Raw genomic sequence first — 24,700 nt, 5'->3', positions numbered from 1 at the left:
TTTATAAATTATACTTCATTTTATATAAAATGAGTTAATTATATATGTTGATATTTGTTTCTATTAGAAGTTGAGTTGGTTTTCGTGTTCCGAGAAAAAATTGTTTCCGTATTCGTGTCCAATCATATTCGTCTTATTCATATTCGAGATAATCCGTATTTGTTTCTGTATTCGAGCTATCCGTATTCGTTTTTATATCCGGTAAAAAAAAATACTAAAACGAATATGGCATGAGTATTATCCGTCCGTATCCACTCCGTTTTCATCCCTATCCCATGGTTGTCATTTTCGCAGGTGGCCATTTAGCTCCGAGAGGCTTACCCGCCTAAAAAAATACCATCATTTAGAAAAATGGTTTTTCTAGTAGTCTAGTAGTGAGAATAATATTTAGTTGGTGCCTAATTTTCTCCATTCATCGTAATTAGCTCTTCCTTATCCTCGGATTCGGATCCTCTGCATTACTGCAGAGGGTCACTGTAGCTACAGTAATATGTGAGGGGAACAGTGTTTTAATTTTCTCCTCTACAGCAGAGGATCCGAATTGCTGTAGCGTCTCATCTGATCCATCCATCTTCTATCGGACGCTTCACAGTACTCCTAATGCCAGGCACTGTAGCTACCTCTGAATTTTCTCCTCCACAGCAGAGGATCCGAATTGCCTCAGGGTATGTTTGAGATAAAGAAAAAAAAAGATAAGAAATACACAAAATGAGATAAGGAGACCGACCAGAGGGGGGTGAATGGGCGGTTTTAAAACTTTTGGCTAAAACCAAGTTTTGTATGTGGAGGCGTAAATCAAAATGGTTTTGCACAATTCAAAACCTAAACAACTAGTGTCAACTAAGTGCACAAAGAAGCTAGCCTATGTTGATATTGGCACAAATAAAATCTACTATGTAAAGTTGCTCAAAGTAAACTTGCACAAAATAAAAGAGACAAATGACAAAGGATTTTTCTATCGATGTTCGGAAGCTTGCCAACTTCCTACATCACCATTGGGGCGAGCCCAACTTCACCGCTCAAACCACGAAGCCACCACAAGTCCTCTTTGTCAAGGGGTGGGCAAGGTGGGAGCCGGTACCGAAGTGGTCTCCCAAGACTCTATCACTATGGTTGTTCTTACTCCACTGCGGAGATGGCGAACACCGAGCCACTCACAATCAACACCAGGCCTCCTCTACAACTCTTTTGGAGAGGTCACCGGACAACTCCTTCAAACCGTCTAGAAGGTGGCAACCTCCAAGAGTAACAAGTCTAAAATGTTTGCCAAGTATGATCAAGTGCCACACTAGCTCTAACAATGAAGCAATGCACTTCTGGTAAAAAAAAAGAAGCAATGCACTTGGGTTTTCTTTTTTTTGACCTTGAATACTGCCAAGGCTTTGCCTAGCAGTGTGATTTCATTAAAAGAGAATATTTACAAGAGTTTAATTACAACAAACCTTGAAATCTATAATGTTTGTAACCAATTTGCTTCAGTGGTTCCTTCATTCTACACATATGTAGAAGAATTTCTTTCGTAAAAAGAAACTTCCAGGACTGAAAGGAGGGGGCCACATTTTCAAATACAAGTCCATTCCTCTGCTTCCATATGTGCCAAGCAACTATGAAAAAGATTTCCAGGAAGCCCTTCCCACCCAGAGAACCAAATCTCCACCTTGCAAAAGTGACCATTTGAAAGAACTCCAAATTCAGATTCCAAATAATGCCCAAGTATTGCCAGCACCTAGCACTGAAGGGACATGCAACCGAGTTTCCTTATGTCCTCCATCACATAAGACACATGTGAGATCATCATCTTCCTTTGCGTAATGTCTTCGGTTCAGCATGCCTCTTGTATTAAGCCTATCACTAAAAAGCAGCCAAGCAAAGACCTTTACTTTCATAACACACTTCGTTTTCCATAGCCATACAAAAGGTCTTGGTGGATTCAAAGCCAAGAAATTAAGCTTGTAAAAGTGCTTTGCAGTGTAGACATCTGAAATCCAAATAAAACTCCAGCTATCCCCCTGCACCTCATTCAAGTTCAGAGAATTGAGCTGCTCCTCCAGCTGCAAAAACTCCACATAGGCCTGTGTAGACAGAGGCAGAAGAAAAGAGTCCTCCAAAGACCTTGAACACATATTGCTTATTGATTCCTCCTTCTGCAAAGCTAGATGACATAAATTTGGATATTTATCACTTAGGAGTTCATCATTCCATAGATATTCCCAGAAGAGGGCTGAATTACCAGACTGAATGGTGCACTAAGCAATGCCTCTGAAAATGTCTAACAAAACCAAGATGTCTCTCAGCCAAAAAGAACCTTTATTGAGTATGGGACCTTTGCTGCGTAATATGAATTCTAAACTAGGTTCACCCAAGGCAGATTGGCACTTTTATATAACTTCACCGAGTGCTTCATTAGGAGAGTTGTGTTCTGTACTCTCAGGTTAACTATGCCCAGTCCTCCTTTGTCCTTTGGGGCCTGCAAACCATATCCCAGGATGCTAGTGATTTTCTTGTAGAACCTTGGTTATTACCCTTCCAAAGGCAGTTTTTTCTTGCAGTATCAATGGCCTTAACCACAGTAACAGGCAACTGCAAGGGACACATATAATAGGTTGGGATTGAGGACAACACTGAATTAATCAAGGTCGGCCTACCCCCCCCCCCCTGAGGAAGAAACATTGAGCTTGATGTGAGTCTTATTTCCACTCTATCAACCAAAGGGGCAAAATCAACCACTCTAGGTCTGGTAGTGCCCATGGGCAGTCCTAAATATGTGAAAAGGTAAAGTACCAATAGGACATCCCAACAATTCAGCCAGAAGTTCAGCTTTTTTAGAAGAAAGATTAAGAGGATATATGCTGGATTTACTGAAATTGACCTTGAGACCAGTTGACTGAGCAAAAGAATTGAGCAAAGCTTTGAAGCAAAAGATTTCTTTCTGTGAAGCCTTGAGCAGAACAAGGGTGTCATCAGCATACTGAATTATTGGGAAGCATGTACCATCAGCTTCATTAATTGGTTTTGACAACAACCCCAGATTAAAAGCTTTATTCACCACTCTTTAAGCAGCTTAGCACCCAAAACAAACAACAAAGGAGACAAAGGATGTCCTTGTTTGACCCCTCTTTTGCAACTGAAGGGCTTACCAGGAACTCCATTCAGGAGCACTGTAGATTGAGTTGAAGAAAAAACCATCTTAACCCATTCAAGCCATTTCACTGGGAAATCCATGAGTTGCATGACAGAGATGATAACAGAATGCTCTATTGTATTAAATGCTTTCTCAAAGTCCAACTTCAATATAATGATCTCCCTTTTGGACGGCTGGCACTGATGAATATATTCAAAGGACCAAGCAAGACAGTCCTGGATTATCCTTCCTTTGATGAAACCATACTGATTTTCACTTATTAACTTCAAAATCACACACTGCAATCTATCATCCATTAACTTTGTTATAACCTTTAAACTGATCCCCATGAGAGAAATGGGTCTGAAATCATTCACTGTCTCATGAGATGTCTTTTTTGAAACCATTGTGGGAAAGGTTGACACTCCCATTCTGCTTTTGAAGCTTTGGTAGAAAAGAGAGGCTTTATGCTCATGCAAAGTAACTACTTGCCCACTTGGGTTATCTTAACTCACTAGATAAAGTGCACAAGGGCATGAGAGCTCTTGCAAGGATTCAATATAATGCAATGGAGTGCTAAAACCTTACCATTGCTACTAGGGAGTGGGTATATATACCCACAACAACCAAAACTAGTCGGTGGGGGCGAAATCCCAACTCACAGGTGTTGGCCGGTCAGACCGCCTTGGAGTGGCCGGTCAGACCGACCTTCATTGTAATGGCTAGAAAACTAGTTTGTTATAGTGCATTTAATGCACGAGCAATGGCTAGCTGGTATGACCATCAAAGGTTTGTTAACAGTGAAATTTGGCAAACCCCGAAGTCATCATCAGCCTAGAGAAAGTATCGGCTTTAGAGTCCTGGTATCGCCCGATGTGAATTATCAAGTCGCCACTAGTTGTATTCTTGGAGGATTCAGTTAATGAAATTAATCTATTCAAGGAAGCTTATCCAGAAGAGACCGAGTTCAAGGAGGATGAGTCATGGCAAGTTTATCTATTAATTAGGAATAGTTTGTTAGTTTCCTTTTATCTTTAGGAATGTGTGTTTAGTGTCCGATAAGGAATTTATATCTTTGATTATAATAAGGGTTTCATCGGAGTTTTAGCCGATGAGTTATATGGACGTTGCATCGGCTTATAAGGATTACGTACAAGTTAGTTTTAGCCGATCGCAACAAAGATTTCACTGTTTATCTAATCCTATGGATTTTATGACATCGAACCTCCAGCCGATGTATGCTTTAACCTTCGGATCAGTGTTTATTCTATCATATCATTGTTAGCCGATTGGTTTCTACTGGAGTATACTATTGTTATATTACATTATCATCAACCGATTGTCTTTATATCATTATCTACATTGGACATATAGTCGATTGCTCAAAACCCTATCGACATCGGCTAGTGTCGGCATCGGCTGGAATTACTCCATTAGCTTATCAGCCGATCGGCTATTTGATCTATTGTTTACATATCTTGTCAGTTGCAGGATCAAACTGACTGGCACGCCCACATCTCACCAAGATTTGGACCGCCACTGGAGCTAAGAAGATCTCCCATGCCGTTGTGTTCGTCGACTTAGTTCGTGCCAACACAGTTCTGGCACCATTGGCCAAGCGCGGATTTTTCGTCAACACGGTCATACCTCCTTCGGCTGCGTCAGATCGAGCACCTTCCAGTCAGACCGACTTTGGCTCACACTCCAAAGGATATTCCACCGGACAAAACCACTTAAGGCTACCCAAAATGTGTCCACTTGTCTCTTTGTTTGAGACTTGAGAAAACTCACTACACTTGGCTAGACAAGCCTACCAAATGCACCTACATGCATATGAACTAATATGGCCCAAGATCATCGACATGCTCGCTTCATAGACCCCTCTTGATAGTACGACGCCTATCTAGCAAATTCGTTCTACACCAAAATACTAAGAAAACATTCTTAGCTCCATTATACCTTTGCCTTGCGCTATCCAATTTGGGGTCAATGATTGAGCCATGATCAACACTTGTGATCATTCGGTTGAACCATGTTTATGCCGAGGTCTTAACCATCCTTTGTCAAGACTTTATTCTTATCACAAGCTTGACTTCATTCTTATCAACATGGCGATGTCCTTGGATTGGTGACCATCAACACATGGTGTCATCCATTAGCCTCATCACGGTGGGAAGGGACCTATTCCTTCATGATCTCTATGTTCTCAATGTAAAGGAGAATATAACTTTATCTACATGAATTTCATTTATCATGATTAAGGTCCATCACCAAAGAATGCATACCTACCACATCTCATTATCAGGAATTATTTAAGTTGACAACTTATGTAATAGAGATGTTAACCCATAAACATCGATTTATCAACTATCACCAAAGCAACAATTACACAAATTGTTTAATCCAAGATCTTTCAATCTTTTCTCTCTTTGGTGTTGAATAATAACCCGATATAAACAATATAGAGAGATGAGATGAAATATATTTCAAATCAAGGTAGAGATCTTATAATAAAAATATATATAATAAGCTCCCCCTCAAGATGTGCATATATATGGATATAAAGGAACACATATGCACATAATCAATTAAGATCAACGAGGGAGCTCACACTATATCTTGGATCCACAGGAGAGACCAAGTTAGAATATATGAAGTTTAATGCATACATATTATCATTTTTATTTTCATATCCAAATGAGACTAGTTAAAAAAAGCTCATAAAAACGTTAGTCTCATATAATTAGATTTGCCATTAATCACCAAAACCAAAATAGGGCACTTGAACTTATAGTTACCCATCTCAAACTTTGGAAGTTCTACAATATGATATTTCAGAATTTTTGACCAAAATTTGGAAGTTTTCGTCTAGGAGTACTAGTTTGGTCATTAGGACAAAATTGTACAATATTGACGACGGCTAACTAGGCGGCAATGGTATATTATACGTAGTAGAAGTTAAGCAAAACACTATGGCATATTAGAACTTGACAAACCTAGTGGCATATCATAAAATAGAGACAAAATCAGTGACTTGCAATAGATTCTCACTATATTTTATGGTTGTTCACTAATTAACCACCTATCTTCTATAGTGCGGTATTTTTAGAAAAAAAATCAAATCTTATACTATAAATCCATATCTTACACATTAAATTACATACACTTATAATGCAATTTTCAAATTATACAATGCACTATTCACATTTTGTAGGAGAAATATGAAAAATGATTTATTATCTGTTTAATTATGAGAAAAAATATTAGTCCAAATTAACATGTATGAAAAAAACAAAAAACAATATGAAAGAATTAGGAAAATACCAATATAGTTACACATTACTAGAAATATAATTCCCAGCAATGACGCAGAAATACTTCTAGTATATTATGGTTACAGAGTTCATCCGCAAGCGCACGGATATACCATTGTAGCATTTCACCCAAGAGTATTCCAAGGGTATCGCATTTGTTTAATCCCGTGGAAAGATTATAATAGAGAGAACCGTACTAATAATTTATATATTACTTGTAACAACCAAAGTCTAAGCAGGGGTTAATCTAATTCAGAGGGTAGAGTGACACTAAGCAGAAGCATTCATACTTTCATTCACAATTATCTAAGCTAAGTGGAAAGAATATAGAAAGATCATATTCCTATACTTCATGTTATACATGCATCCTAGTTATATACTTACTTACTAATACCCTCTTTCCGATGCCCTCCTGGTGCTTCGAGAAGCCACCCCTGACTGCCGAGTTTCTTACGACAACCCGTCATGACCATCCAACTGGGGATAAATACGGAGGAGTACCCTCCCCAGGAAATTAACTTAGGACTATATAAACGCGCGGAGGAATACCCGCACTGAGCTATCACCATCAGCGGCCCACATCGCTTCCGCAGCATATAACCCCAAATAATGATATCCAGCAATCCAAACACCACGCTTAAATTACCATATACTACTCTAATATCATCGTCATGACATAGAGTCATCGTTAATACGATCATTATACCCACACCATTGCATCTCTCAGATAAGCTAGCATCATAATAAATATAACTTGGACCTATAATAAAGTTGGTATTCATATACTCGGAAAGTAATACAATACCAAAATTGTATAAAGAAGAATATTTTAATAAAAGTACAAGTCTTACAAAAGAAGGAAAAGCTACTAGAGCCATACCCGAATTCTTCCGAAGACTCCGAGGACTGAATATTATATTCTATTTCTATTCCACTATACTCTAGAGACTATACTAAACTTGAGAAATGTATAAAGCTTCTTGCTTGAGGTGTGTCTTGAAATGGAGAGAGTGAAGGGTTTATATAGGCTGGTAATGACGGTTGGAAAGGTCGGTAGTACCCTCCAACCATCATTGGGGATCAATCCCAGCCGTCCAACCAAAACCTGGATCGAACGGAGCTGCGGTGGATTTGGCCGAACCATGGGCTGGTCCGGCCTGGCCCAATTTCGGCAGGTGGCCTCCTCTTTTGCTCCCAAATGCAGACTTGTAAATTTTGGTCCAATTGGTCGTGTCATTTTTGCTTTCTTGGCCCATTCATTGATAAGTCTGATTCTCAACATCGTCCGATTGATTGATCGCCTGTTTTGATGTCGATTATCCTCTATTTTATGGCCATTCTCTGCAAGAGGTTAGTAATCCTAGTGCTAGTGGAATATTTTATTATTGAACATAAATATGCATTGCAAGCATGACTAGTTCTCCTTTATTTGGGTAGTATTGATGGTCGAAACTAGTCGCTAACGACCGTCAACAATCATGCAATGAGAAAAGAAGACCACAATCGAATGCTTTACTATTGGGCAAAATTGTTGGTATTATTTTTATCTTTTTTTAGCCAGATCTATCTAACCATAATTAATCAACTCATGTTAGTAGAAGTTCGTATCGTCATGTATCAATATATTATGAGATTATTAGTAATAGCTAAATACACCAACCCAACCATAATGTGCAGAGACGATAAAACTGTACTGGGCTTAGCATATCACGAGACTATCGGGTAGTTTGTACTATGTATTTTTAAAAGTTTTCATATTATATCATCAATTAACCATTCTTTTCATTTACACAACATCAAACTTTACATTTCAATTTAGACCACCCTATTCTATCCATCTCCAAGTTCGGTGACTCTACAGCCATTTCGCACACTAATTCCCTTTCTCCTTTTTCTTTTTCCCTTTGACCGTTGGGAAACCGTCAGATCCACCAAGGAGGAGCTCGGATCTAGTGTCTCTGCTCTTTGTCGGGTCAACTCCTGCATGGCTGCCCCTCTGAATCCCTGTAAGCCCAACACCCCTGACCTCAATGATGACCACGACAATAGTGTGCATGATGACGGGGGAGGAGGAAAGTCATGTCAGTGACTAGAGGGTGCGGCTGCGCATGCAAAGGTGGAGATGAGGAACGATGGTGGCTCAAAGAGAAAGAGCAGTGGTGGCGGTGCGTTGTCACGCCCAGAAATTCCCGAGTAGAATTCCAAGCAGAATGTGCATTAAAACCCCTGTCCAGGACCGGCCGGGGTACACAAGCGACAAAGTTGACATACAGATCCACGTCTTACAAACATTATAAAAGTCTTACATAAATGCATTGGAAAATAAAAGATAACTGGAGCTAATCCTTGACTGGGACTGCAGCGGGAACACCACTCCACAGGCATCCTTAACGGCACGGACGAAGCCTACTCCTCAGAAAAGCCACCATCTGACGCATACTCAAACTCTGGGGTTGGGGAAAAGTAGAGCAAGACTGAGTACAACCACCGTACTCAGCAAGTCATACCGGAACAGGGGGTATGATGCAGGATATAACCAAAGGATAGGTAGAGCGGTACATTTGCATAAAGCGAGCAGTTATAAACAATAGTTGAAAGCAGTAAAACATTTGTAATAATTAATCAATGTTAACCATCCACTGTCCAACGCTACTCCACGTTGCAATAGGCCCAACCATCTACCTGAACTAATCAATTCCATTAGACTAAACTAGGGTGAGACTAATCACGGTGAATCTGGTTGACCGCCCATAACCGCGGGCACGGCTATTCGAATAGTTCTACTCTAATCAGAGATGTACAACTGTACCCACAAGACACAGCCCCACAAATAGCTCCACCTCGGTTCAATTCAGGCCTTCTGTAACAATAGAAATCCAAAGATCACCATTTCTAGCCAACCTCATCCTTCTCGAATCCAAAGACCTAGATGTCATTCTTGGGATGGATTGGTTGACCAAGTTCAAGGGCGTCATTGATTGTGCGAACCGCACGGTCACCTTGATCAATGAGAAGGGAGAAACAGTGGTGTACAAATCTCCAGCCCCACCAAAGCTGGGGGTTTCCTTGAATCAGATTGAGGTGGAAATTCCGGTGGTCACCGAGGAGAAGAGTTCGAGGAAATTGGAAGATATTCCCATCATCTGCGAGTATCCAGAAGTGTTCCCCGAAGACCTCACTACCATGCCACCCAAGGGAGAGATCGAATTCCGCATTGATTTGGCACCGGGAACTGCTCCAATTTACAAGAGACCGTACAAGATGGCAGCCAACGAGCTAGCAGAGGTCAAGAAGCAGGTTGATGAGTAGCTGCAGAAAGGGTACATTCGACCGAGTACTTCACCTTGGGATGCTCCAGTCATTTTTGTGGAGAAGAAGGACAAGACGAAGAGAATGTGTGTCGATTATCGCGCACTCAATGAGGTCACCATCAAGAACAAATATCCTTTGCCACAGATTGATGATCTGTTTGATCAGCCAAAAGGAGCCAAGGTGTTTTCCAAAATAGACCTGCGATCAGGCTATCACCAGTTGAGAATTCGGGAAGAGGATATTCCCAAGACAGCCTTCACCACTCGGTATGGGTTGTATGAGTGCACGGATATGTCTTTTGGACTCACCAATGCACCTGCATTCTTCATGAACCTGATGAACAAAGTGTTCATGGAATTTCTGTATAAGTTTGTCATGGTATTCATTGACGACATTCTTATCTATTCCAAGTCGGAAGAAGAGCATGAACGACATCTTCGTCTGGTACTCGAGAAGTTGCAAGAGCACTAGCTTTATGCCAAGTTTAGCAAATGCGACTTTTGGTTATCAGAGGTTAAATTCTTGGGCCACGTCATTACAGCTCAGGGTGTGGCAGTTGATCCATCGAATGTGGAGTCGGTTACCAAGTGGACCCCACCTAAGACAGTGTCACAGATTCGGAGTTTCCTTGGACTTGTGGGTTATTACCGTCGGTTCATTGAAAATTTCTCCAGGATCGCCAGACCTATGACTCAGTTGCTTAAGAAAGATGAGAAATTCAAATGGACAGCCGAGTATGATAAGAGTTTTGAGGAGCTCAAGAAGAAATTGGTGTCTGCTCCAGTTCTGATTCTGCCCGATCAGACGAAAGACTTCCAGGTTTATTGTGACGCGTCCCGTCACGGGCTTGGATGTGTCTTAATGCAAGAAGGCAGAGTGGTCGCTTATGCCTCGCGACAGTTGTGTCCACATGAAGGAAACTATCCAACACATGACCTGGAATTGGCAGCGGTGGTTCACGCTTTGAAAATCTGGAGGCACTATCTGATTGGCAACCGCTGCGAAGTCTATACGGATCACAAGAGTTTGAAATATATCTTCACCCAACCTGATCTAAATCTCCGTCAGCGAAGATGGTTGGAGCTAATCAAAGATTATGATATGAGCATTCACTACCATCCAGGCAAAGCCAATGTGGTGGCAGATGCCTTAAGCAGGAAAAGCTACTGCAACGCTTCGTGCACCGAAGACATGTGTAAAGAATTGTAGCAGGAACTTGAACATCTCAACTTGGGAATTGTAGAACACGGGTACATGGCTGCCCTAGAGGCACGGCCTACGCTCGTGGACCAAGTCCGAGCAGCTCAGGTAAATGATCCTGAAATAGCAGAGCTGAAAAAGAATATGAGGGTTGGAAAATCCCAGGATTTCCTTGAAGATGAGCACGGCACAATCTGGTTGGGAGAAAGATTGTGCGTACCTGATGACAAAGAGCTGAAAGATCTGATACTCACCGAGGCTCATCAGACTCAGTACTCCATTCATCCAGGCAGTACCAAGATGTACTAAGATCTCAAAGAAAAATGTACCAAGATGTACCAAGATGTCGAAATTGGCGGCGGAGGGGTGGACGGCATGGCCCCCGGGCTCGTGAACCCGACGGCGGCGATGGCGCGGCTTGGCGCAGCGGCTAGCGGCGACCGGAGCGGCGGCGGCGGCGGCGGAGAGGAGGGCAACGGCGCTAGGGCAGTGGAGGGCACGGGGGAGCTCGGCGAAATGGAGAAAAAGAGAGAGAGGAGAGCGGTGATGCTTAAATAGGGGAGAGGGGGCTCGGACGTGGCCGGGAGCGGCCCGATTTCGCCGGCCGACATGGGGAGGTGGAGGTGGAGAGAGAGGCGGATCCCGGCCATCTCGGGGGCGCGGGCGAGCGGGAGAGGGAGTTGAGGGGCACGGGAAAGGCGGGCGCACACGCGGGCGTGGCCGACGTGGCGCGGGGAAGGCTGGCGCGGGCGGTTGCGAGGTGGCGGCTGCGGACGGCGGGTGGCCGGAGGTTGGGGACGGGCCCGACAGGTGGGCCCCACCTGTCGGCGACCCGACGGGAGGAGGGAGGAGGCGCGGCTCAGCTGGGCCGTGGCCTTCGGCCGGCTCAGCACGGTACGGGAGGGAGGAGGAAATGGGCCGGCGGCCCATTAGGAAAAAAGGAGGGGAAAAAGGGAAAAAGAAAAAGGGAAAAGAATTTCCAGGGATTTAAATAATGCTTATGCTCATTTTTAATTGGTTAAAATTATCCCTAGAGTTCTGAAAATTCCACTAAAAATCTTGTTAGCATATTTCGACATGTAGAACTCAAGAAAAATTCCACATGCCAATTCCGATTATTATTTACATTAATTAATTAGGGTTTCACTCTTGCTTTTACACAGGTATTTTCTCGAGACCAATTATTAATTCCATTTAGGCTTAGGGGAAGAACTTCAGGGTGTGACATTCGTGAAGCATCAGCTAGTGGTTGCTAGTGGTCTGATGAGGTTGCTGTCAACACAATCCCCAACGGAGTTTGTTGTACTTTTTTCTCTGAGTACTGCTGATCTGTGGGCCACTAGTCATCATAAAGATAAAGCTAGTTTTAAAGTAGTAAGAAAAAGATATAAAGGTAGAGTACTCGATTGGATGGAAACGGTTCGGAAACCACTTTTATAGTTTCCGCTTCCATATTCTTTTCGAAATCGAAAACCACAGATACAAAAAAAAAGGAATAGAATATTATTGAATATAAAAATGGAGCGAATACGAATCGAAGCTAATACGGTAATGATATTTATTAGAATATAAAAACCCCTTAAGCTAAACTTCTCAAATCGATGAAGAGATATACCTCAATATCTTTTGTAAAACAATAAATCAATATTTCTAATTTTTATCAATTAATAATAACACAACTAGTTATACAGTTTAATTTCTTGGAGAAAAATAACTATATTCATCCATAACTCCAATTATAAGTACTATGGCACATAGTATAAATCTAAATATTTGGAGTAGAAAAGTCTGAAGATAATCAGCTGTATATGAGAAATATTTCGTTTCCGATTCCGAGAAAAGAAAATTCTGAATTTGTTTTCGAAAAGTCCACAAATTCGTTTTCGACGGATAGTAGCATCATCATATTTGTTTCCGTTTCTGAGAAAAAAATTCCGAATTTATTTTCGAAAAAATTCGGACGGACGCTTTCCATTTCCGAACTGTTTTCATCCATCTAATTCAGGATATTTGACTATTCGTCACTTTTAAAATATAGCATTTAACTATTTACCACTCATAGTCTATACCCTTCTCTATCTGCGATATATGGGTTTATGCTGTGTTTAGATCCAAACTTTAGTCCTTTTCCATCACATCAATATGTCATACATACACAACTTTTCAGTCACATCATCTCTAATTTTAACCAAAATACAAAATTTACGCTGAACTAAACACACACTTAGGCTGTGTTCGCATGCACCTTTTCCCATCCTCTTCCCCTCGTTTTCCGCGTGCACGCTTTTCAAACTGCTAAACGGTGCATTTTTTGTAAAAAGTTTCTATACAAAAGTTGCTTAAAAAAATCAAATTAATCCCTTTTTGAAAAAAAATAGCTAATACTTAATTAATCACGCGTTAATGGACTGCTCCGTTTTCCGTACGCAGAAGTTGGGTACCCATCTCCCCCATACGAACTCAGCCTTAGTATTTTAGTGTCAAATCCTTAATTGCCACGTCTAAAAAGTGGCTAATAGTTAAATATTCCCAGTAACTGCCACGTCTTAACTCGAGTATCTTCCCCTTCCCTTAGGCGTCAAAAAAGAAAATCTCCCGTCTCCTCCGCTCCTTGCGCCAAGACGAGTCGCGGCTGAACAGGGGAGGGGCGCCGATCTCCATCCGGCGAGCAGAGCAGGGCAGGGGAGGGGATCCTGGTGAGCATCCACATCCTCTTTCTGATTCATCTCTCTCCCACCGGGACTACTTTTGTCTGGAATTCGCTTGCGTTCCGTTCGTTTACCCTAGCTTCTCTTCTAGATCTGGAAGGAGCTCTTCTCTTAATTTCAGAGCCTTAACCTTAATACAAGTAACAGTTTCTTTGTTCACCCAAAAGTTTGGGGGTTCAACTGAACCCCCATGTCCCAAGTTGGATCCGCCCTCTGGGGGGCGCAAGATCTCGTGGAATGAGGGAATGGGTGTAGGTCACACCAGATCAGCTATCTTTCTTTTATTTTTTGACATGATAGAGAAGAATCAGAATTGTATAGATTTGGGAGCTGTGAAATAATGAGGGGTATAATTAATTTTGTTTTCATTTTTTAGATTATAGTCTATCGAAACTTCTGTTCTTCTCATGCCTGAGGAATTCAAATCCATGTTTGAACGTGTTTTGAGCTGTGAAATTGTTACATCCTGTTAAGTCAATTCATCGAATTAATCCAATGCCTTGTTATACTCATTCATGAGGTTAGCATGTAAGTGGTTCTGTTATTATTTTGAAGCCACCAACATTTACTATAGTGGTTTGCCACAAGTCTAACAAAGTTTGTGAATTAGTACCATTTGCCAATGGTGACCCTTGAGCCTCGTCTACATACTTATTTACAGTCTCGTTGTGTTTAATTCCATGGTTGATTTTATGAGGCGATGATACACCAGCATTGTTCTATTGCATCCCCCTTCTGTCTCTTTGGGAGTATGACAAAAAATGGTGTTTAGATTGTTAATATTAAGTTTGTGAGGTGACTATTTCTTGGTCCTTGTTAACCGTTTAGGGCACTTCGGGTGGGATTCTATTATCTAGTTTCGCAAATTTAGGCTGCTATGCCCATGAATTGGTGCTGAAACTTTTATTTAATCATGTGCAGAATTGTGGAGGACTTAGAGGTTGTGGCACACTACAGCTTTGAACCATGTCATCGAAGAAAATAGAGTTGGACCACAAGGACATGGTCCATGATTCAGCTATCGACTACTATGGCAAGCGCCTTGCAACTGCCTCCTCAGACTCCACTGTCAAGATCTCCAGCATAGGCGGCAAATCTGCCCCATCCCAGCTCCTTGCAACACTCAGCGGGCACTATGGCCCTGTGTGGCGTGTCGCATGGGCCCATCCTAAGTATGGTACTATCCTCGCATCCTGCAGCTATGATGGGCGTGTGATCATTTGGAAGGAGGGTGCTGGAGGCCACTGGTCTCAAGCCCATGTATTTACTGACCACAAGTCCTCTGTCAACTCCATTGCTTGGGCCCCATATGAGGTTGGTCTTTGTCTCGCCTGTGGGTCTTCTGATGGAACCATTTCTGTCATGACTATGCGAGCTGATGGGGGATGGGACACTGCAAGGATTGAGCGAGCTCACCCTGTTGGTGTGACAGCAATCTCCTGGGCTCCAGCAACAGCACTTGGTTCTCTGGCTGGTTCAGGAGAGCTTGTTTATAAGCTTGTCTCTGGTGGTTTTGACTCAGTTGTTAAGGTCTGGGGATTTGTCAATGGTGGCTGGAAACTGGAGAGTGCTCTTCCTTCAGATGTTCACACAGACTGTGTGAGAGATGTTGCATGGGCACCAGTGTTGGGCTTAGCTAAGGCGACCATCGCCAGCGCTTCTCAAGATGGGAAGGTTGTCATTTGGAGTAGAGGGAAAGTTGGTGATAAGTGGGAGGGAAAGGTCATGCACGACTTCGGGTCCCCTGTTTGGAGGGTTTCCTGGTCCTTGACTGGAAACATATTATCTGTAGCTGCTGGTGAGAACAACATAACTCTGTGGAAGCAAGCATCAGATGGGCAATGGGAAGAGGTGATGAAGGTTGAGCCAACAAAACCCGAGTCATCGGAAGAGGTGAAGAAGGCTGAGCAGTAGGAAGATTGTGTGACGGCTTCAGTTTTTTGGCATATTCACATTTTGATAAGATTCTGCCATACCTATTCTTTTTTTTGCAAGCAAACCAACAGAACATTCAATCACCTATTGTTTAGTACTTAGTATCTTTACATCAGCTGCATTTCTACTTTGGATGGGTTGTGATTTAGAATGCAACGCTTTTCTGATTGTTGTACCTATTTGTTTCTGTATATCTTTGGGCTTTGTTTTGATCATTGTCGAACATCACAGCTATTACAAGTGTTATCATGTACTGGAAAACGATTTGGTGTTCCTCTGATTTTCATCGTGATGTGGTTAGTATGCAGCATGCGTGTTTTTGTCAACCTTGATGGCTCAAGAGCTGCTGTGCAGTGTGGGGTGTTTTGTTCTTGTGTTGCCGAGCACGAGGAGGTCAAGGCGAAATCTCGAGGCAGTGCATAAGCGTAGTTCTGAAACATTTATGATTTTTCTTTTTTATAAAAAGGGTATACGATGGTGATGCTGATTTGGAAGGAGCTTCAATTTTCATTTGAGATGTGCATAAAGTGGTGGTCATTAGACCAGCAGAAATTCAGTGAACACGAAAGCAGAAAATAATCCTTTGCAGTTGCAGAGCGCGGGGCGAGGTTAGTTTGCCTCGGCCTGCTAGGCCAGCTGATGGGTCGGCTCGGCCTGGTTAAAGAGTGATCCAAAATAAAACATACTTCCTCCGTTCTATAAAAAAACCAACATACACTCTAGATTTATTTTTTATTGGGACGGAGGGTTTATTGGGACGGAGGGAGTAGGATGTAAAAAGTTGTAAAATTTGACACATTGTAAATCCAATGTGGCATTTACTCAAACAACGGTCATTCTAACCTATTTCTCTCTCCTGAACCCATTATAAAATCTAACGTGGCATTTACTATGAGATGCTGACATCACATCATTATTTATGCTCTACTTAGTACTCTCTTCAGGGATCACGTAACTGATGGAATTTCACAAAAATTGGTGGGCTGTGGTGAAACTGCTAGATCTCGGTTTATGAAAACCGGTCGGTATTAGGGTGTGTTCGGAACCCCTGGTTCCCAACAGTAAGTGCCCGCACGGAAAACGGAGCAGCGATTAGCGGGTGATTAATTATTTGCTTTTTTTTGAAAAATGGATTAATTTGATTTTTTAAGCAACTTTCGTATAGAAACTTTTTACAAAAAATACACCGTTTAGCAGTTTGAAAAGCGTGCGCGCGAAAAACGAGGGAGATGGGTTGGGAAGAGGGGCTGCCAAACACAGCCTTAGCCGGTTTTCGTACGGCTTTGACCGAAAGTCATCAGTTTTTAATGGTTTTCGGTTAAATTTTGGTAAACCGGTGATGAGCGTTTTCACTTCCAAATCGAAAAGTTAAACCCTTACTCTCTTCAGGATGATAATACTTATCGTTTTGAACAATTACACGGTCTCAAAAGCAACATTGACCACTTTTTATTTATAATATATAGAAATATCAACAAATATATTATTTTATTGAAGTACCTTTTAAGACCAATTTATTAATATGGTCTCTATATTTTTAGAATAAATACTTTAGAAAATATTTATAGTCAAAGATTTTAAAATTAACCTCGTCATAGTACAAAATGATAAGTATTATCAGTCAAAAAAGGTATAGCTACTAACACTTACTCTAAGCCACTGAGGTTATGACCTAACTAGTAGGTATCTTATCCGAGATGGATAAAGAGCTAGCTCGGGTTGTTAAGGCTAAGACTCGTTTAAGCTCATTATCTTAACGAGATAGCAATCTCGTCAACGAGCTATATCTCATATCATATTAATAATTTAAATCTACTATTTTATCATATATTAGTATAAATAATAAACACTAAATAACCAAAAAAACTCATTAAATACTAATAATTTTGATATAATTAAAATACTAAGCACTAGTTGTTATATCTCATTTATATCATATTAATAATTTTAAATTTACTATTTAATCATAATTAGTATAATAAGAAACACTAAATAAAAAACTCAGTAAATACGAATAATTTTGATATAATTAAAATACTATGCACTAGTTAAGGACTAAATATATGCGGATATAGCGATATCATGTACCGACGAACTACAAGCCTGATCCAAGCGCTGTCTGCCCTAATCTTATCTCCTACTCCCTTCGTTTCACAATGTAAGTCATTCTAGACCTAGATTCATTAGCATCAATATGAATGTGAGAAATACTAGAATGACTTACATTTTAAAGGTCTAGATTCATTAGCATCAATATATAAATGTGGATAGATTCATTAGCATCAATATATAAATGTGGAAAATACTAGAATGACTTACATTGTGAAACGGATGGAGTATCAGTTAACTTTATATCCCCATTAGGTTGTTTTGGCTAATTTTGTGGTTAACCCCCTTGGTTTTCAAAAAAAGCAATACCACTCTTCGGACAAGCATATTCCACCATTGCTTTGGATCTTGCTCAATTGATCAACCCATATTTAGTTATTTGCGGTCGTGGGAGAATATTGCCACAATAGCGGAATGCAAACAAACTATTTCTGATGGTATCAATAAACAGGCAATGTGAGGGATTTCTTTGATTAACCAGAAAGACTTGGCATTGGAAGTTTGGAACGCAAACTTGCCCAGCATTTCTATCTCGGCCTTCTCATCGATTCGACTCCATGCCATAGGTGACCAGGTGCCTAACGAGTAACGACTGAAGACGCTTTCCCTATGGCAAAACAATGGGAAATGGCACAAGCACATATACAATCACAGCAGGATGCAGAGCGATTGTGCAAAAGATTTCTCTTGTTCAATAAGTTATCAGTTCTTTTTCTTGTGGTGGGAAAAATGACACTACAGAGAGAGCTACAAAGACCAAATTAAAGTTCCTCAGCAATGCTCATCTACAGAGTACTTTCTTGTCAAGTTTCTGATCACGAAAAAGGGAACTTCATAACAATGGGAGAACTAGCAAATCCTGGCATCGTCGCGAAGGCGGCCTCCATTCTTCATCCTCACCATCTTAGAGCTCATCCTGGAAAGGAAGGACGGTGATCAGGACACATGGAGGTTAACAGGAAATGCATCACCAGAATCCAGAAGGTATCAAGAAAACGCAGGAGTGTTACATACATGCTTCTCATCATCAGAATCCTTGCCATCCTCTGCATCAGAGTCAGCCTTCTCATCGGCCTTGTCCTCATCCTCAGCATCCTCGTCCTGTGAAATATAAATGTTGTTGAGGTTTAGATCAAGCCCAAAAGGAAAATATAGAACATGGAGGAAGAACGGATGCAAATCTTACATCCAAATCATCATCGTCCTCACCGGCCTTGGCAGCTTCCTGTTAACAAGGACATTGATAATCAATGGTAAGCAAATTACATCCACAATAACCACGAGTGATGGCAGTTCAGCAAAGGAGAATATTTCAGTTGCTTAAAGCTATGCTGGTGTAACAATCAGAAGATAATACGTAAAACTACAAATAACAGAACCATGCCAGTGAGTTAAAAGGTTTTGATCACACCATAGTATAATTAAGTGGAAGCAATGGCCCACTGATCATCAAGGAACTGGTGTTCATGCCAACAAAAATCAAAACGTATAGCAAAGACAGTGAAATGGAGCACAGACTGAAATGCAATGACAAGGACAGTTGTACATCCATCATCCTCATATTAGAACATTGTAAGGTGAAGGAATTTACCTCCTCTTCCTTCTTTTTCTCTGCCTCGTCAAAAGCAGCCTTCTCAGCCTACAAGATTCACTAATGTTAGAGAATGTTGGGTCGATAACGAAACTATTACACGGTAAAAGCTAGGTGAAGAACGACATACATCCTTGTGCTTGCCCCATGTCTCCTCTGCGAATGTCTTGGCCAACTCAGGGTCGTCAGTAATAAGGAAGTTGTCAAACAGAGTACCTGATTTGACCTGTTGATAGAAGAGAGAAGGGATAAGTTCATAACTATTTATGTCTGTCTTCCTGACCCAGCAAAATAAATCAGAACTAAAGGCGTACTGTACTTTGCTTAACTAACCTGCCACAACTCAATGCCAATGTACTTCAGGCTGTCAAAAGCATAGATGTATGGATCATCCTTGAAGTCTGTGAACCACAAAGGAAACAGTTCAGAATGCAGAGTTCAACATCTGAAAAATGTGTAATACCAAGTTGTTCAATTAAAGGCAATTATACCTGGGTTGTCGATCATCGGTGCCTTCCATTTGCCTTGGTAGTTAGGGTTCTTGATTTTCTGGAAAAAGAAACATGTTTATGTCAGAAACCAGAAATATGCAAGTGTTTCAAGTGCATCTGCATCAGTAAACAGATATTCACACCTTTTGCTTCCATGGTCCCTTGTACTCAGGGTTAGGAATGGTTGGTGCAGTCCACTCACCATCTTCCTCATCATCCCAGTCCTCAGGCTACAGAAATCACATCAAAGAAATTTTAAAACCTAGAATGACGCTCATCATATATAACATAAACCATAAAATGGTATAACAATTAAGTACCTTCTTAGCATCAGGGTCAGGGATTTCCTTGGGAATATCATCGTATCCCTGGAAACAGCATACCACAAGTCATTACACAACAAAAACATGTAGCTTCTTCCTAGTTTCTAGCATCACGTTTAAATCTATTAAGACATATAGTATTACAAGAGTACAATATAGTGTGAACTTTTCTAATTCAGGTCAGCTAAGGTTCCCGTTTCTCATTCATGCAAGATACGAAGTTAGTCATTTTTACAAGATATATCGGAAGTCAGAACAAAGGAAAAGTACCTCAGGCTTCTTGTCCTCAGGGTCAGGAATGTACTCCTTGTCATCCCAGTCCTCTGGCTGTAATCATAAGGTAATATCTTAACATTCAAGAGACACAAAAGCAAGGCATTCCAAGAAAGCTAGGAATATGCAAAATACCTTCTTAGCTTCTGGGTCCTTGATTTGCTTCGGAGGCAGAATATCCCAGTGCTCGTAGATGCTGCCAGATTGCTTCTCAACATTGTCAATAAGTATGGTGTATGTAGCATCAGGATGGATGATCAAAGTGTACACATGGGACAGCTGATCAGTCTCGCAGGGGACATCCTTCTTGATCAAATGGTTCTTGTCATTCTTAGTAAAGATAGTATGGACCTTCTTGGTGCTGTACCCACAGATGTCTGGTCCAAACATAATGCTGCATTCAAAAGTACCAAGTTAGATAACTAGTACTAATCTTGAGAAAAGTGAGAATCAGAGCTACAATAGAAGAAAATCATTACCTGTACGGTGTGTCCCCACCAAATTTCTTCTGGTCAACATCACCACCAAGCAACTTGACATATCCACCACCACAGTCAAGCTTTTGCTCATGCTTTACAGAGAACTGCAGCACCAGGGTTTTATCCTTGTTGCTGAATTCTGGGTACTCCGCTGAAATAGCGTAGAACCTGTAGTCCTCAGAGGTTTGGATACCTGCAACAAGAAAAATAATTCAGTAAAAATCATCTGTTAGTGTCTGAATGAGGTGTATTGATCTTCCAATTTACCTTTGTCCTCAGGATCTCCATTCCACTTCCCAGATGTGTGGTTCCATTCACCAGCCATGTTCTCATCCTTCTTCCATTCTGACTTGACCCACCGACTTTCCCATCCATCTGTGCACACAATAGAATACATTTAGATAACACAGAACTCCATGTTCAGTGCATCATGTGCAGAACCAGCAAATGATCACGCAAATTCATTATCTGCCCGGAGATTTCCTTAAATAGTAGTACAGACAAAATTTTAACAGGCGACATTAGCAATACAGATCAACACATTCGAATTATGGATCTCCAGACATACCGTATAGAACTAATAAACTATACGCCAAAACCTGAAGTGTAAAATGCACCTGGTTCATAATGCCATATCCCATATGCAGATAAGTGGCAAATCACATTCTAATGGACACGGACAGGTGACAACCATCATAAGCTGCCAATTCTCACTAGTATGCTTCAAATGTAGCACTAGCATAGGCAGATCTTAAACATTTATTCATATTCAGGTTAAACATATGAAACATCAGAATTAAACAACATACATAAAGCATAAGGTTCAATCACAAAACATCACCAAGTCTGGGCTCTAAATTTTCCCATTTCGCAGTATAAAGTAAAGTAAAATTCACCACATTATACAGCAGAATACCAACTACTCCCTACAATGAAGTATCCAAACCTGCGGATCATATACCAAACAAACCTAACATTTTTCGATCCGAATCAACCCAACCACGTTTTTTTTCCCACAATCTAACAAAAAACCATAACCAATTCACATAAAGCAGATCGACACAGCGTCACAGCGCACGCTTACTAGACGACGCAACTAGATCCCATTCCCACGAGCAAATGCACGTCAGATCAATCAGATCCCACCATACCGCAGCAGCAACCATCCAAAAATGGCGAGACAAACCACGATCAGCACCCAATTTAGCGCCTAACACTCCAGATCCCTAACAACCAGCACGCCTCCTAGTCGTATAAACCCCAGAGAAATCCCGAAAACCCCAGAGATCCAAACAAACCCACCACCAAACACCCCCACGCGACGCCTCCACTACATCCAAAGCCGAGACCCGCAACGCGCAGCGAACCGGATCAGATCGATCGAGACGGGATCGGGAGCAGGTCAGCCATTCACCTTCGAACTTCTCCTGGAAGAAGACCTCGCCGGCGACAGCGGCGACGGACGCCAGCGCGAGCGCCAGCGCGACCGCCGCGGCGGCGTAGGAGGAGGACCTCGCGCGGATCGCCATCGCCCACGGAAACTTCTAGAAGCTTCCGATCCAATCTCCCGTATCGGCTGCAGCGGCGGAAGCGCGGCCTTGGCTTAATAGCGGCCGCGGATCGGGGTGGGTTTTAGGGGGGGGGGGGGGGTGGGGTTCCGGTCACCGACCCGGTGGGCTCACCGCGGCCGTACCCGAGTCACTGACGGGTGGGCCCGGCGGAGGTGACGGTAAGCGCGGCGTCCACGGTGGCGCGGGTGGGCCAGGGGCTGCGGCCAATGGGGAGCGCGGGGTGAGGGGGTCGGCCAGTGGGATCGCGCCACGTGGAAATTTCGACGTGTTGGGGGGGTGCGGAGGCGCGCGGGTAGGTCGCCGGTGCGTGGCAACGGCCGTCGAGAGGAATATAGTAGAAATTTTGGGGGGGAGGGTTTGGTTGGATGATGCGTGTGCATGGGGGGGGGGGGGGGCGGATGGACCGATGGGGTATGAGAGTGATCCGCCGAGATTGGAGGGATGGGCCCACTTGCCAGTTCGGTGAAGCCGGAGAGATGCTGATCTAATATTCGCACCTTTCCCTTCCTGTCGTAGTCTACACTCTGCACTCTGTTTTACGGTGTTTATAGCCCAAATTAATCTGTTTAATGAACATCTTTCTAAAATCTATTCTATCTTCTCTTTTAAGTAGATAATCAACTATTTTATCATATTCTCTTATATAGTGTGTCTAACAAAAATTTTATTTGCAGCTAAAATGTTTTGAATATTCTTTTAATAAAAATGTGGCATCATAAATTGTTCAGCTAATTAATGGGCATGTTTGGGGAGCTTTTGACCGTTGCAGCTTCTCCTATGATCTCCTGTTGTCAGAAGCTCCTCCAAACAGTACATATATTCACCTAGATTTTGAAATGTTGTAATTGTAGAATCTAGAAAATAAATTAGAAGCTAGAAGCAAGGTTTGTCAGCTTATCTAGATTCTCACTAGCTAGCTTTTCACCAGCTGCTTCTCAGAATTATAAGCTCCCCAATATCGGTTGTAGTAGTGATCTATATCGGTTGTATTATTTAGTTTATTATGTGAAGTTCATGTCTAACAAAATTGATCAGTTTTTTCAGTCCATCGGTGGTTGATTTGTATAAACCTATCGATTTGAGCTGGTTTTCCTATAACATCGAAAGTCATGGGAGATTATCCATTTTTGGCAAACCGGTGAAGAGAAGTTTTCAACTCTAAAACAATGGTTGGTGTAGTTAATTCACTTTATTATGGTCCCGTTCTAACCTCCAATAACATACAGATTTTTTCTCGGTTTCCGTTAGCACGTTTCAAACTACTAACAAGTATATTTCGTGCGAAAACTTTCTATATAGAAGTTGCTCTAAAAAAATCAAATAAATCTATTTTTTTATTTTTTTTAATAATTAAAACTTCATTAACCATATGCTAATGACTTGTCTCGTTTTACGTGCACCCTTAATCTTCATCCTATAGATTCAACTTCTATATGTTAAAGCATCCTTTTCTGTTGCTTTTGTTACTAAACTAGTAATCGTGCACGTGCAATGCACGTTTTTGACAAAATATATCACCCGAGTACATAATTACACTAAAAATTTTAGAAACTACACCTTCTGAAGCACAACCTATTTACCCAAAATTTATAAAACATATCCTCATGTAATTGGAATTTGTAACAATAAAAATAACCATTATCAGTACATGGTTATTTTTAGCTAAATCAAAAATGCAAAAAAAAAAGGTATCAAAGCAAGATATTGACTTGTCATTCTCTTAACAGTCATCAACATAACCACTCTCAGGCATACTACCAGTATGCGGACCAAAACCAAATAAGTAAAATCATATAGACCTTGAAATGGGGAAACAAAAATATTATATATACTTTGGATTTATTTATGTGGTTATATGTCAATAATATGTCCTAACAAATTCAGATTTGAATTAAGAGTACAATCGTGGCTTCTTTGTTGTGTATAGTAGAATTCGTTGCTTCTTGTTGTGCATAGTAGCATTTAATGGGCAAATGTGTAATCAGATTTTAGATGGATAGGTAGTGAGCTGTCCTTGTGAGACTGAGCAACAAAATTATCCCTTGTATATGAGCAACAACTATAGAAATTTCGAAAAGATAAATTACTGAGTGCTAAGAAGCCTGCACAAACAAGAAGGAATTATCCATGTTTTATTTGGCATTGCATGTCTGCACCAGCATAAAACTATCATTGATCCTTTTCACTTGTTAGTCATGATCCAGCATTCCAGTTGCTAAGGACTTACAATTAGCTGATAAGAAAACATGACAAAGCCATACTATTGGATCACA

General features: G+C 41.3%; 3 protein-coding genes across 4 annotated transcripts; 2 read left to right on the top strand and 1 right to left on the bottom strand.

Moving 5' to 3' along the window:
* Positions 1–9,378: 9,378 nt before the first annotated feature.
* LOC136357398 (uncharacterized) lies at positions 9,379–9,744 on the top strand. Its single transcript, XM_066312641.1, has one exon. The coding sequence runs from the start codon at positions 9,379–9,381 to the stop codon at positions 9,742–9,744; it is 366 nt and encodes a 121-aa protein (XP_066168738.1).
* Positions 9,745–13,500: 3,756 nt separating this feature from the next.
* LOC4342827 (protein transport protein SEC13 homolog B) lies at positions 13,501–15,864 on the top strand. Its single transcript, XM_015789170.2, has 2 exons — positions 13,501–13,643; positions 14,577–15,864. Exon 2 carries the CDS (start codon positions 14,622–14,624, stop codon positions 15,567–15,569), a length of 948 nt encoding a protein of 315 aa, XP_015644656.1. The 5' UTR covers positions 13,501–13,643; positions 14,577–14,621; the 3' UTR covers positions 15,570–15,864.
* A 2,464-nt stretch (positions 15,865–18,328) lies between these two features.
* On the bottom strand, positions 18,329–22,461 carry CRO1 (calreticulin-like). Of its 2 annotated transcripts, NM_001403040.1 has the most exons (14): positions 22,271–22,461; positions 21,124–21,231; positions 20,857–21,049; positions 20,513–20,771; positions 20,375–20,431; positions 20,102–20,149; positions 19,925–20,011; positions 19,782–19,839; positions 19,624–19,691; positions 19,421–19,516; positions 19,291–19,338; positions 18,886–18,924; positions 18,714–18,800; positions 18,329–18,615 (listed from the first exon to the last, which is right to left on the bottom strand). In NM_001403040.1, exons 1-14 carry the CDS (start codon positions 22,383–22,385, stop codon positions 18,604–18,606), a joined length of 1,275 nt encoding a protein of 424 aa, NP_001389969.1. In that variant the 5' UTR covers positions 22,386–22,461; the 3' UTR covers positions 18,329–18,603. The 2 variants fall into 2 exon arrangements, with proteins under 2 accessions (NP_001389969.1, XP_015647166.1); XM_015791680.3 differs by having other exon boundaries at positions 18,600–18,800; positions 22,271–22,434.
* Positions 22,462–24,700: the final 2,239 nt, after the last annotated feature.

Source organism: Oryza sativa, chromosome 7 (genome assembly GCF_034140825.1).
Source record: "Oryza sativa Japonica Group chromosome 7, ASM3414082v1".
NCBI lineage: Eukaryota > Viridiplantae > Streptophyta > Magnoliopsida > Poales > Poaceae > Oryza > Oryza sativa.
This window is presented reverse-complemented; position numbering and strand designations above follow the sequence as displayed.

What these genes read in the sequence shown, in the direction of transcription:
- LOC4342827 (XM_015789170.2), top strand. Translation starts at nt 14,622, where the DNA reads ATGTCATCGAAGAAAATAGAGTTGGACCACAAGGACATGGTCCATGAT.
- LOC136357398 (XM_066312641.1), top strand. Translation starts at nt 9,379, where the DNA reads ATGGATTGGTTGACCAAGTTCAAGGGCGTCATTGATTGTGCGAACCGC.
- CRO1 (XM_015791680.3), bottom strand. Translation starts at nt 22,385, where the DNA reads ATGGCGATCCGCGCGAGGTCCTCCTCCTACGCCGCCGCGGCGGTCGCG. An exon ending in CTGACCCTGATGCTAAGAAG is followed by an intron (nt 20,012 to 20,101) that starts GTACTTAATTGT and finishes TGATTTCTGTAG; the next exon opens with CCTGAGGACTGGGATGATGA. An exon ending in ACCGATGATCGACAACCCAG is followed by an intron (nt 19,692 to 19,781) that starts GTATAATTGCCT and finishes TGTGGTTCACAG; the next exon opens with ACTTCAAGGATGATCCATAC.